General features: G+C 37.5%; 1 protein-coding gene across 1 annotated transcript in view; it reads left to right on the top strand.

Moving 5' to 3' along the window:
• TENM1 (teneurin transmembrane protein 1) overlaps positions 1-12,447 on the top strand; it is a 566,532-nt gene that overhangs the window by 473,140 nt on the left and 80,945 nt on the right. Inside the window, exon 22 of the mRNA XM_012664836.1 lies at positions 321-553. Coding sequence (XP_012520290.1) covers positions 321-553 — 233 coding nt within the window. The remainder of the gene's footprint in view (positions 1-320; positions 554-12,447) is intronic.

Here is a 12,447-nt window from a genome sequence, read left to right on the forward strand (position 1 = left end):
GGTAATTGGATAAGTGGATATGAAAAGTATGAGAAAAGTGATCTCCTGGGATTTTCTATCTTCTGTTTCTTTCTACCCCCAAATGGATGGTATTGAAATGTCAGCATCATTATGGGTTAGCAATACACACTGGATTTTTTTCATACCTAAACCCATTACTAGAAAAACAAAAAAATATTCATCCCCTTGGTACATTAGAAGGAAGATAAAATGAATCCGTTCATCGGTTAAGAAATTTTTCTATTTGTGACAAAACTCAGCCCCCAGGGGATGCATGTTGAAAAATCTGCTTTTAGTAACTTTCCTTTTCTCTTCCTTAGCACAAGTCCTGCTCACAAATACTATCTGGCTATGGACCCTATGTCTGAATCACTGTATTTATCTGACACCAATACTCGAAAAGTCTACAAGTTGAAATCTCTTGTGGAAACAAAAGATCTGTCCAAGAATTTTGAAGTGGTGGCTGGAACTGGTGATCAGTGCCTTCCCTTTGACCAGAGTCACTGTGGAGACGGTGGGAGAGCATCGGAAGCTTCACTGAACAGCCCCCGAGGTAAAAAAAAAAAAAGTCATTCTTTGGTCATCTGAAGATTTCATTTGACTTCACAAAATCCTAAGACTGTTGCCACACTGTAGTCCAACCATCCATTTCTGTATTTTGCCTCAACATACATCTTCTCTGAAGTCTATCCCAGAAGATAGGCATATCCAAGATGAATTTTTAGCCAATATGCATTAGTATGGTCATAATGTTATTAAAAGATTCAAATGTTTTCTTTCTGGTACACAAATAACTATTGGCCAGAGCCCTCTGAGGGGCTCCCTGGCACCCCAACCTGTCCCCAGGGACTACCTTCTGGAAACCCCCTACAGTCCAGCAACTGAAGGGTTAATCTGGCCCAGCGCAGAGCCTCCAGGCCCCTGCTTTAGCTCTGGCCTGCCTGGTTGGGATCAGGTCTGCGCTCCCCTTCTACCACTGTCAAATATGTCGAATATCTCACAGACCCTTAACATTCCTGGCTTTTGCTTAACAACATTTAATGAACCTTTCTTCCATTAATTTATCGAAATTATCCTTGAAACTACTTATATTTTCAATTTATAGTACCTCTAGGAAAACACATTCCAATTTTTTTCTGTTGCTTTGTGCAAGAGCTTGACCTTACTTTTATTTGTCCTAAATTTACTTCTCAGCCTTCAAGGACCAATCCTCAATTTGATTGCCCAGGATTTAGCAAACAAATCTGTGTCTCCCAATGAATTTCATGATTTTATAGACTTGGATCATATGCACATCTTAGGCCACTTAGCTGAAGGATAGTCAACTTTTAAGTCTGTCATCATATATCATCTACCCTATTTCCTTAATTATTTAGTCACTCTTCTCTGTTTCTGCTCCAGGATGTCTGTGTGTGCGTGTGTTTGCCTGTGCATGCATTTATGTTAGTGGGTTTTACAAAGTATTCATTTTACTGGGTTTTATGAAGCCAATGTGCTTTTTAAAATTATTACACAAATAGCACACATTTGTTCCAGAAAAATTAGAAAAGAGAAAACAAAAACATTAATTAAAATCACTGATAAGTCTACCACATATAGAAAACCTCTGTTAACATTTTAGTATTTATCCTCCTAGACTTTTTTCTGTGCATATCATATATTTTAGTTCTTTAAGAGTGAAATCATATCGTACGATGCTGCTCTATAACCTGCTTTTCACACTTAATGTACTATGAACATCTTTCCATGCCAATAAATATAGTGAGGTCAATGTGTTTAATTTGTTAGATGGTCACTTATTTCAGATTTTAAGAGGGTACTCTTTAGCTGTTTGACATTTGCCATATTGGGATTAAATTCCAACTACTATCAGAGTTTAAAGCCTTCACTTTCTTCAAGGCCTTTTGTCCTTCAAAAAGCTCCTCTGGCTAACCCCAGCCCATTAAATCTGAATTTATTTAACAGGATCTACACTACCCAATTATCACTTGATTGTATTTTGCCTTCTTTTGCTTTCCAGTGCTTTCATGAGTGAGAGATTTTTTTCTACTGAAGTAAGTTACTTGAGATAAGAAACCACATCTAATATTTTGGAAATCTTCTCCACCTCCCCACCAATTTCTAGTACAGTGTGGGATCCACCACACATGCTTATTGTGTAATTGATCAATTAATTCGTATCTCTGCCAAGAATTCCTAAAAGGAATTTCAATGGTGTTTAAAGGTGGTGACTTTTTCCCTCCTAAGGGAATGTAAGCTCCTCCCCCCAAGTATTACGATAAAGTGTTTCATTTTTTTCTCTGTTCCAGCTCTCATTTCTTATACATAGTAGGGCCACAAAAATATTTAATGAGTGAATGAATAACTCAGGTGCAACATATAATCGGCTCATGTTTCAAGAAAATACATCAGGCTAGGTCCCACCTTTTACACAGGCTTAAAACTCTTCTGGGTATTATAAGGATTTCTGCATAAGAAATAGGGAGGAATCAAGCTTGTATTGTGCATGACATTGGCATCCTCCTGAGTTGCTGCTGGTTTGAAAACCACGTGGCACCTCACCTACCACATTCAACCTGCCACATAGAGAAGTAATATCCTGGCTTTTCCAAATAAAGCATTGGTTCACTGCAGTTTTGTGTGGTTTTGTTTGTTTGTTTGTTTTTTGCTTGGAAAGCAGCAATAATAGAGTCCTGATAAACAGAATTTACATGAACTCTTGAAGCATCAGTAATAAACGTGCTAAAATTTATATATCTATTAAAGCTAATATTAAACAAAGTTTTTCTTCTTGTCATAGCTGCCAGTACATTTTCCTTTGACTTGATTTTACTCATCATTCTGTCCAAGAGTAGTTTTTCCCATAATCTGGCACACTTTATTCATCCCGAAGCAATAAGGGGCCCTAAGAACATCTAGCCCGGGCAGAAGGTCTAATCCATCCAGGAGAGCTTTCACATAGCTTTTCCTGAAGTTGGTATTGTCAACATCTGCTTTGATCCCAGTGAGTGACCTGGAATGCTTAAAGGAGTGGGATGTGTGGTTCATACTAGGTATTCACCACCTCTCCTTCAACCATGCTAACAATGTTTGAAGACCCTGTTAGTGATCTTTATAATCACTCAGATGGCAAAACCTATGTCCAGACATCAGTTGCTTTGAAAATGCTGGTCAGATCACTTAGGTTCCTAGCTATGGCACCTGTCTCCATGCTAAATACAGTCGGCACTCACCCTTGTTAGTGAATCAGAAGTGAGATTCTCATTATATGGAATGCTGCAGGGCAATTTCATAGATTTCTGTAAAAGGAAAAATCACGCAAGAAGCTATTAAAGCACAGTGTGCAAACTGAGAGGAGAGTATTGCTAATTGCTAATTTTATCTTTGAGGTTCTACTACAGATTCTTTGTCTCTCAAGAAAGCCCAATTTGTTTGTTTTTTGCTTTACAACTACCATGCACATCAGCTCCTTCTTTCACCCTTAGAAGACAGCAAAAGTTTAATAGATTTCTTTAAGGAGAGATTTGATTTTTCCTTCTACCTAGAAGCTAATAAAGAAAAGCTATAGATCAGTAGAAAACAGAAATGTACATCTAGGGAGTACCATTTGTAGGTTAGGAAAGAGAGCTTGCTCTAAGACTTTAACAAGCAACATATTGCAATTATAGGCAGGCTCTCCAACATGTCCTTAATTATGCAAGGTATGTCAAATAAATGTTAATCTGTAAGACAGCTAATTTACTTTCTGAATCTATTCTAAAAATAGGATGAAATAAAATTTGCTTTTGAGATCATTCATTCTAAAGTAGGAGTAAATTATCAAATGGGATTATTAAAAACCAGTCAGTAAAAGGTAAAAGGTCAGAAGCCATTGGATTTTTTTTTCTTTTTTTTTGAGAAATGGCAGCAAATTGTGGTGAATACCATGTGAGAGGACCTGGACTTTCTGTTCAATCCATGTAATGCCCATGTTTCCTTGAATGACCCTATACAAGTCACTGTACGTGACTGTGGTTTCATTTCTAAAATGAAATAGACTAAAATAAATGAAATGATATCATTGACTAGTGTTGTGACATTGGGCATTTAAACACGGGGTCCTGAGATTCCTCCTTTGTAAACTGAAGGGCTCAGGATGATCTCCCTCCCAGCTCTAATTTATTAAAATAATCATAGCTAAAATTTACTAAGTGGCTACTGTGTGCCATATACTGTGCTAGATATTTTACACACAATATCTCTGATCTTCACAACAATGCACAAGGTAAATAGTATTATTCCCATTTTACAGATGAGGAAACAGAGACCAGATAGGTTAAGAAATTTACCCAGGGTCACACAGCTTATAGGTAACAACACTGGAAATCATACCAAGTCTGCCCAATTCCAAAAAACTAATATGCCAAAAAAAAAAAAGGGCCCGTGATGCCTTGTTGTTTATAAGATAAATAACTTTTAGTCTCATTTCCTTTTCCTATTAAAACCATTTCTCAGATTTTTCTGACCTAGTAGTGTACTCATAGCATTTACATAGTCTGTAAATGTAATTATTCACATAAATCTCCAGGAAACTTTGTCACATCTCTTTGGAAGATTCTGCAATTAGGAACTTCACCAAATTTTCCTTAAGGGACAGAGGCAGGGAACCTCCATTTTATTAAAATTCTTGACTAGAGTAGTAACTACAAATTTTGTTTGAAGGAAAAATGGAAGCGTCCCTGAATAGAATTTCATATGATAGCCCCTGGGTACTTCTCCTGGGAAGAAGTCTTTATCTGATCCAGTTTTACGCACTTTGATTTGAATCCCAATAAAGAGAAACATTTGCCATTTTACTCATCAATACTTCAATGTAATGGGGCAAGGAAAAAAGTTTAGCAAAGAGGTTGATGGAGTGCTAATCCCTGGCATTGTATATGAGTTTGAATTGACTTTGAACGATGCTTTTAAAACATGCATGGATGATGTAGTTGAAACTTAGGTTCCATTTATTATTTTTACTGCAACTTTCTTTAATTCTACAGAGAACTCAAACTAATGAGTCATGTAATAGATGACCAAGTACTTAAGCAGAATGTGAAATGGTACTAGGTGGGGATATAAAATAAAATTTGTGACAAGCTGAATGCATTTATTTTTTTAAGTAGATACAGAGGGTGAAGGAGTGACTGGACAGGATGAAATTAATCAATGACTTAATTTGGTCCTCTTGGACCTCACCAAGGATTATATCTATATTTTCATGTACATCTTTAAGCAAACTGACCTCAGAACTCAGCAGGATTGAGGTGATATCCAGATGAGTGCAAATAGTCCCTGAGCTGTTCCATAGGAGGGAAATGATCCTTAAATCTCGACAGCTTCCAAAAGTGTTTTTAGGGTATTCATGACACTAACCATATAGGATTCATTCTAATTTTATCGGCAATTAAGAAATCTGGCTATGATAAAGTCTAGACACAAACAATCTGTTTTTGTCCCTACCCAGATATAGCTGAGGTGCATCCTGAAGCTCTATTCATTCCCTTGGCATCTGCATGCTATTCCGAAAAGCTATATTTGGGGTTAATGGAAAGATGCTAAGACTATAATCAGTGACTTCTTGCTGATGTCACTGGTGTCTATGAGGGAGAGAATGTAGTACAGAAACAGGCAGGGTAATGTTCTTTTGGTTTTCCTGTGCAATGAGGGAAGTAAGGTTTTTCCTAAATTCTTTTAGTATGTGATCCATCTTGGTGACATAACCATTTGGATCAACACTTGGGACAGCCCTCAGCAAAATTACAGGCAAGCCACAGCATGGATAAAATGAATGGTATATTTAGGAAACTACAAATAATTCAGTATTTTTACAGTAAAACTATTTGAGGGTAATAGGAAGGGCAGAGGCAGGAATAGGAAATTTGGATTTTATCCCATAGGCAAAAAATTTGAAGCAAAAGAACGACATGATCATATGGCATATGTATTTTTGATAATTTTGGTGACAGGATAATAAATGCACTGGAATAAGACTGGGGCAAAGAAACCATAGGGAGTACTAAAATGTACAAAGTAAGCAATATAAGGGGATCTCATGAAAGAGACCGAGAAGAAACCTTCAGAAAAAGAAGAGGTGAACCACAAAAGCATAGTATCCAGAAAGCCAAGAGAGTAGTTTGTTTCAAGGAGATGTGGAAAACAGTATGGAATGTCACACATTTGTAGCCATTGGAATAGGCAATGAGCAGTTCATTGGTGACCCTGCCATTGGTGCTGTGAATGGAGGTAGAGATGGAAACCAGGTTTTACTCATTTGGTGGATGAGCCAACGAGAGGTGATAAAATCAATATCACTAGTGAATATCACTCATCCGAGAACTTTGAATGTGAGAGATAGTGCCATAAGTAGTGGGAGGCCAAGGCTCTCAGGAAGGCTTTTTCTATAAGGAAGATGTGGCAATGTTTATGGGTCAATGGAAAGATACAGAAGACAGGGAATAAAGGTTGAAACAAGGTCTGGAGGAAACTGGAAGGGAGTAGGTCTTGAATAGGAGGGGAGATTGAAGGGACCATCCTAAGATTTTGTGTAGGTGTAGGGATGGGGATAAGTTTGTAGGTAGAAGAAGCTAGAAGGTTGGTGGTTTTCCATTCTGATAGCCTCAGTGTTCTCAAAGAAGTAGCTCTATTCTGCTGAAAATGAGGGAGTAAGGTCAGGCTTTAAGGTGAGTGGGAAAGGTTCGAAAGAGTCACTTAGTGAAGTCTTCTTTCTGGGTAAGACAAACATTCTACCACCCATGGCCAAATTCCCAGCTCAGTTTCAAGGCATTTCCCATGAGAATTTTCCTCCAACATCCTCGTTTTCAAATCAGAGGCATTTTGAGAAAAATATGTTTGACAAAGCCTTAAAATTCAGGCAAAATATTTATTCTTTATCCCTCAGTGATCCTGCGCTGTTTTCATTTAAGGGGATTTCTTTCTTAAACTGTGCTATTGGTCTCTCAGCTTACTATAGCTACAACAGAAGACGGTGCCTATTGTGCAACCAGAATGAAAGCTTAACTTGTTTTTATGCACAGTTGGTCTAATGCATCTGCTTATGATACAGCAACTGGAACTTGAGAACTTTCCTACCTGTTCTGTTGCAACCCTAAAGCCATAAGCTTTTCGTGAGAGAAGTCAGACAAAAGGAAGACACTTTCACCCAGCCTTGGCTAATTGCCTGGTTGGTCTAGGTAACATCCATGGTTGATAAAACCTGTATTAAGTTCATTCAAATTTTATAAAGCTGCAGATGCATTATTAAATGACTTTCTTCTGCATTTATTTTCATTTTCATGTATGCATCAGATTCTAGCAAACACAGAGATAATATTTTAGAGACCAACTATTATGGTAATTTCCCAGGTTTTGGAGTCAAACAGAACTGGATGCAAATCCCAGATCTGCCTCTCATTAAATGTGTGACCTTGGGCAGGCACTTAACTTCTTTGAGCTTCAGATTCCTCATCTAGTTGGAATACAAGTAATAGTGCCTACACAACCAGGTTGTTGGATAATGTATGTAAAGCGCCTAGTGCAATGCCCAGCATGTAGTGTGTACACAGTAAATATTACCTACCATTATGCTCAGTCTTGCTGTTTTGTTGCTAACAGTACTAATGATTACAATAGGGACCCACATATGTAATAAGTTACTTTGAAAGGAAGCAAACTCCATGTGCTCATAGATCAATCTGAGACTTGACAATTTTAGGTAGGAATGGTGCCACAAACAAAGCAAGAGTGAAGGTGGGGTGGGATTCAGGTATTGTATGTGATTTGACTAGCTGATCCCTCCTGACCTTGAGATGCAGTAGTTCTAGTGCAGGTTCCTTGTACATATTGTATTTTGGGGAGCCCCAGGAGGCCCACCTAACCAAAATAATTCCCTTAGCATCCTCCCATTTCACCATTAAATTCATTCCATGAGGATTTTCTTCAGATGTGAACTTAGTGTTCAGTGCAGGGAATTGCCTGGAAAAGCAGCACATTTATTCCTCATTAAAACAATTGATGGGGCCTTGAGAGCCTGGAGCACAGGACGGATCTGTTTGGATAGATGAGATCACCTGAGGAGGACAAGCCTAGGTGAGATCTACTCAAGTTGGCACGGAGAAGTGTGGTGCTAGGTGTCTGGCAGAATAGCTGCAAAGTGGGGAGGGGTGAGGGAATGACAGTGATTATCCTTCACCTCCACAGTATTGTCAAGAATGAAACTTGGACCGTTACATGTAAAGACTGACAGCATGGAATTAAGATTCTTCTTTTTTTAATTTAAGATCACTAGCCAAAATAACTTTACTCCCTTATCACAGCTCCTCAGTGTCACACCTTTCTTACCTGTCCACTTAAGAATCACCTCAGCTAATTAAAAAGAAGACCCCACCTGCCAAAAGAAAGTGACAGAGATCACACACTAACAGGCTGCAAATCACTTAAATCATATTTTGAGTGGTGTATTATGGTAACCTATAAATAACTAATTGCGTAAAATTGCTTTAGTAGTTTCTAGATGGCAGCTTTAATTAAAAGCACCAGAGACATTTAGAAGTTTAGAAATGGATGGCATGTAATTTGCCCTTTTACCAACCATAAAATGGTAATTAAGGAATTTGATTCACTTCTTCCTATTAAAAGTTTTATGAGAATAGCAAGTTCCTTCTAAATACAATTTCTCTTTAGCAGAAGGTAGTACGTTTGCTTTATCAGTCTTCTCCAGCAGGGTAAGATGTTTTAATGTACAAATTCTTCGGAAGTTAATTAGGAAATTTCTTTCAATGCAAAATGTTTGTTTTTAAAGTTCTAAAACATGAAAGTGTATTAGAGTTAAAACTTCGGTCATGGCTCCATGTTGCTCCACCATCAATGTGAGATGATCTAGTAATTTCAAGATTGCCAAATGCATGGAGATGACTATAAAATGAAAGAAATGGGGAAGTCGTTTGCTGATGAGTCTTAGCATGCTTTGCTGATTTTTGAAGGAATCTGAAGTCTAAAGTGTGTTGACTTCCCAGAGAATCCGGAATATTCACTCCATACCAGAGGAGTCTTAAGAAGATGTTTTTAGCTTCACTGATCCTCCAGAAATGCTGGATAAATTGGTAGTTGTGTAGTGTAAAACTCAAACGACGTGCAGTAAAATAAGATGTCTTTGGAAAACCATGAGTTTAACATCATCATAGGCTGAAACAAAGCTGGAAATGGAGTAAGGAAGTCCATTTTCATTTTATAATTGAACAATTGATTGCATTTTTTGGCCACTTCAACCCAAGAATTATAGATGGCACCACACAGGGCACTTACACCAACATCACTAATTTAAGTTATATGCATATGCATATAAGAAAGACAGCTTCTATTTTTTTAAGTAAAGCAGATTTTTAAAAGTTATCTAAGTTGGTTAGATCTAAGTAGCAAATTGGTAAAGTAGGGATGTTTGAAATGTCTCCTCTTCATTCTTTCAATGACTTCCTAGCTAACTCTGAGCCCCTTACTCTGGCTCTCAGCCTGTCTCCCCTAGATAAAAATCCACCCTTTCCTCTTCCCTGTCCCCTAATCAGAACTGGGTGGGCATATAATGGTGTACCAAAGGGGGATCGGACAGTGAGAGGAATATTTTATCACTGACATTGTTTAGAATTTCCAGTGAACAGTAATAGTAAAAACAGATCTACTATTCATCAGGTTTATTATTGTTTTTAATATTTCTACAGAAAACATACTTCCCTCTACTGTCTGCACCCAGAACAGACCATTCCCATTCCCCCAAACCTCGGTACACCCCTACAGGTATAAGAAAAATACTCACAAAACAATGTTCAATGAAAAGTTAAGGACATAGAACTGTATTTACTGTATGCCACTACACCTGTAAAGGTGCAAGGGTAGTGTGTACATGCAGAGAAAAAAGTTTAAAAGGAATTATATCTAAATGTTAGCAATACTATTTGCCGCATAAGGAATCATAAGTGATTTTATTGTCTTCTCTTTAATTTTCTGAGCATTTATTTTTATAATTCAACAAAAGATAAAATGTTATTTTTTGAATTGAAGCAGTTGTGAAATAAAATGCAACTTTTATATTATTCTTAAATATATATATATATGTTATTTTCTCTTTCACACACACACACACACACACACACAGAGTCCTGTCCTATGGCATGATCTCTGAGGACTCAGATCCCTGCTTTCATAGATGGCACCTCTCCATGAAGAAGTGTCATAATACTGATGGTTGATAATGGGTTACTCTCATCTGAGCTTGTTACAGGAGACCTGCTGAAGGGGCAATCCCATAAGTCAAGGAAGAAACCTAAATGGGAGACCTTGAAGAAATCCTGGAAGGCTAGTAGTAAAAGATATTTTAATTGCATTTATTATTTTTTAAAAGAGTGGTATAAAGAAGAAAAATTCAAATGGCCCATAATCTCACCATCTAGATTAGCGCTATTGATATTAAAACATAAAAATATAAAATTAATACATGTCTATGGTCTGAAAGTTCAAACTGTAGAGAAAGATACAAAAAGAACATTTCTAGCTTCTTCACCACACACACCTCCCCAAGTCCCTGTCTCCAAAGATAACCAATTTTAACAGTTTCTTGAGATTCCTTCCAACCTTTATGTATATGTTCCCCTTACCTAAAAGGAATCATATCATATAGATTACTCTTCACCCTGCTTCTTTTGTTTGATAATATATCTTGAATATCTTTCCATAAAAGCATGTACATATCTACCTCTTTGTTTTTAGGAGCTACATGATACTACAACATATGGATATGCCATAATTTATTAAGCCAGCTGCCTCTTGATGGACTTGTTTGTTTTTAATCTTTTATTATTAAAGTGCTGCAGTGAACAACCTAGTTCATATATTTTGGAGCACTTTTGTCAGTACATACGTAGGCTTAATTTTTAGCAGTAGTAGACATTACCAAATTGTCCTCCCAAGAGATTGAACACATTTACACTCTCACTAATTGTTTATAAGAGAGCCAGTTTGCAATACCCTCAGCAGCCCTGGATATAAACCTTTTAACGTATGCCCATCTGATCAGTGGGAAATGGTAGCTTGTAGCTTTAATTTGCATTCCTTTAATTATCAGTGAAGTCAGGATAGTGGTTACTTCTGGGGAGGGAAGGAAAATGAGTATAGGGATAAAGATATGGGGCTTTAGCCATATCCATATGATTTCTTTTTTTTAAAGAGATATGTGAAGCAAATGTTAACATCTATTAAATTTAGGTGGTAGATGCATGACACTCTATAGTATTATTTTCTGATTTGTCTACCATTGGAATTATTTCATGATTTTGGAACATTTTAAGTCAGAAGTAGGATTTAGAAAGCAACTTGCAAATTTATACTTGACAATTCCATTTCAAAAAAGTGCTTATTTTATTTTGTTTAGTTTTAAATAAGACTTTGACTCATACAGAGATGCTAGTCAAAATATTTAACAACCTGGAAAGCAACAGGTACCAACATATAAGAACACACACCAGCTTTGGCCTTGAAGCAGGGTCATCAAGGCCCCCTGCCATGGTCAACATGAATCCATTATTTTCTAAACTCATTGGATTTGAGGCTCTTCCATTAGCTTCAGAGCTTACCAGCACCTCTAGTATGTGCCCATATGTAGAGTTCCTGAAATGGCTGACAGTGAACTTCCTGAGAGAGCCTCAACATAATGAGTCAGCTTTATCGTTGACCAAAGAAAGGCACTGTTTCCTTCGAACTGAGTTCTGGCCCATTTAAAGTTTCTCCCTGAAGAATCACAGGCTTAATAACTCAAACATGAGGTCATCTTCAAGCCTCAACTATCAAAGCCTAGCCAGGAAGCCCCAGTGTTATTTGCTCTATTTTTCTTCTAGTTTCGCTTACTAGCTAATCCATTTAGTTTTTCAAAAAGCTTGTTAGACTATGTAATGGGTTTTTGGAAAAAGGAAGATGGGTAGCTGCCCCATTTTACCAGTATTTACTCAGGATAGGAAGCTGATTACAGCGGTAATTTCCCTTAGTGGGCAGGAATCCTTTCTCATTTTGGAAGGCATCTCTAACCCCAGGAAATTGAAGCCATAGTAATAGATTGATAGGTCTGCTTTGCCCCTCCCCAAGGCAAAATCCATCAGAATAGATTCTGCCAAGACTACCTATATTGGTTTCCATAATCCTTCCTAACAATCAGAACTGCAGGCAGGCTACTGCCCCAGCCCTGCTTTAGGACTTGGAGAACCTTCTCACCTTTCCAAGAGTAGTAAAACTGGGGACATTTCTGGGGAGAATGGACTAAAGAAGGGCTACTTTTAAATCTTCTGATTTCAACTTGTTACACAAGAAATTTTTGAGAAACCACAGATCAGTACTCAGCACCCCTACAATCTTTTTTTTCTTACTAATGCTGGGCATAATTTCCCA

Source organism: Propithecus coquereli, unplaced genomic scaffold, assembly GCF_000956105.1.
Source record: "Propithecus coquereli isolate 6110/MARCELLA unplaced genomic scaffold, Pcoq_1.0 Scaffold92, whole genome shotgun sequence".
Taxonomy (NCBI): Eukaryota; Metazoa; Chordata; class Mammalia; order Primates; family Indriidae; genus Propithecus; species Propithecus coquereli.